This window comes from Eurypyga helias, unplaced genomic scaffold (assembly GCF_000690775.1).
Source record: "Eurypyga helias isolate BGI_N326 unplaced genomic scaffold, ASM69077v1 scaffold36474, whole genome shotgun sequence".
Classification (NCBI taxonomy): domain Eukaryota; kingdom Metazoa; phylum Chordata; class Aves; order Eurypygiformes; family Eurypygidae; genus Eurypyga; species Eurypyga helias.
In genome coordinates, this window is record NW_010244980.1 from 22,662 (window position 1) to 22,898 (window position 237).

At 68.8% G+C, this 237-nt stretch overlaps 1 protein-coding gene across 1 annotated transcript in view; it reads right to left on the bottom strand.

Moving 5' to 3' along the window:
- Positions 1 to 207, bottom strand: part of S100A11 (S100 calcium binding protein A11) — a 1,140-nt gene extending 933 nt beyond the window's left edge. The window contains exon 1 of the mRNA XM_010149938.1: positions 33 to 207. Within this exon, the coding sequence (XP_010148240.1) occupies positions 33 to 207 (175 nt within the window). The remainder of the gene's footprint in view (positions 1 to 32) is intronic.
- Positions 208 to 237: the final 30 nt, after the last annotated feature.

Consider the following 237-nt stretch of genomic DNA (forward strand, 5'->3'; position numbering starts at 1 on the left):
CCCTGTGCCCCCTTCTCCCCCCGGGTACCGCTGGAAGACTGCGAGCAGCGACTCGATGCAGCGTTCCGTCTCCGTGGGCTGCGGGAGCAAGAGCAAGTTCAGGCGAGTGTTTCTGGGCTTGCTGAAGTCCTGGAGGAAGGCCAGGCTGGGGTCCTCCTGCAGCGGCTTTCCCCAGGGGTGTCCTGCCCCCGCCCTGCCCCGCTGCATTCCTCGCGCTGCGGAGGGAGGGAGGGAGCC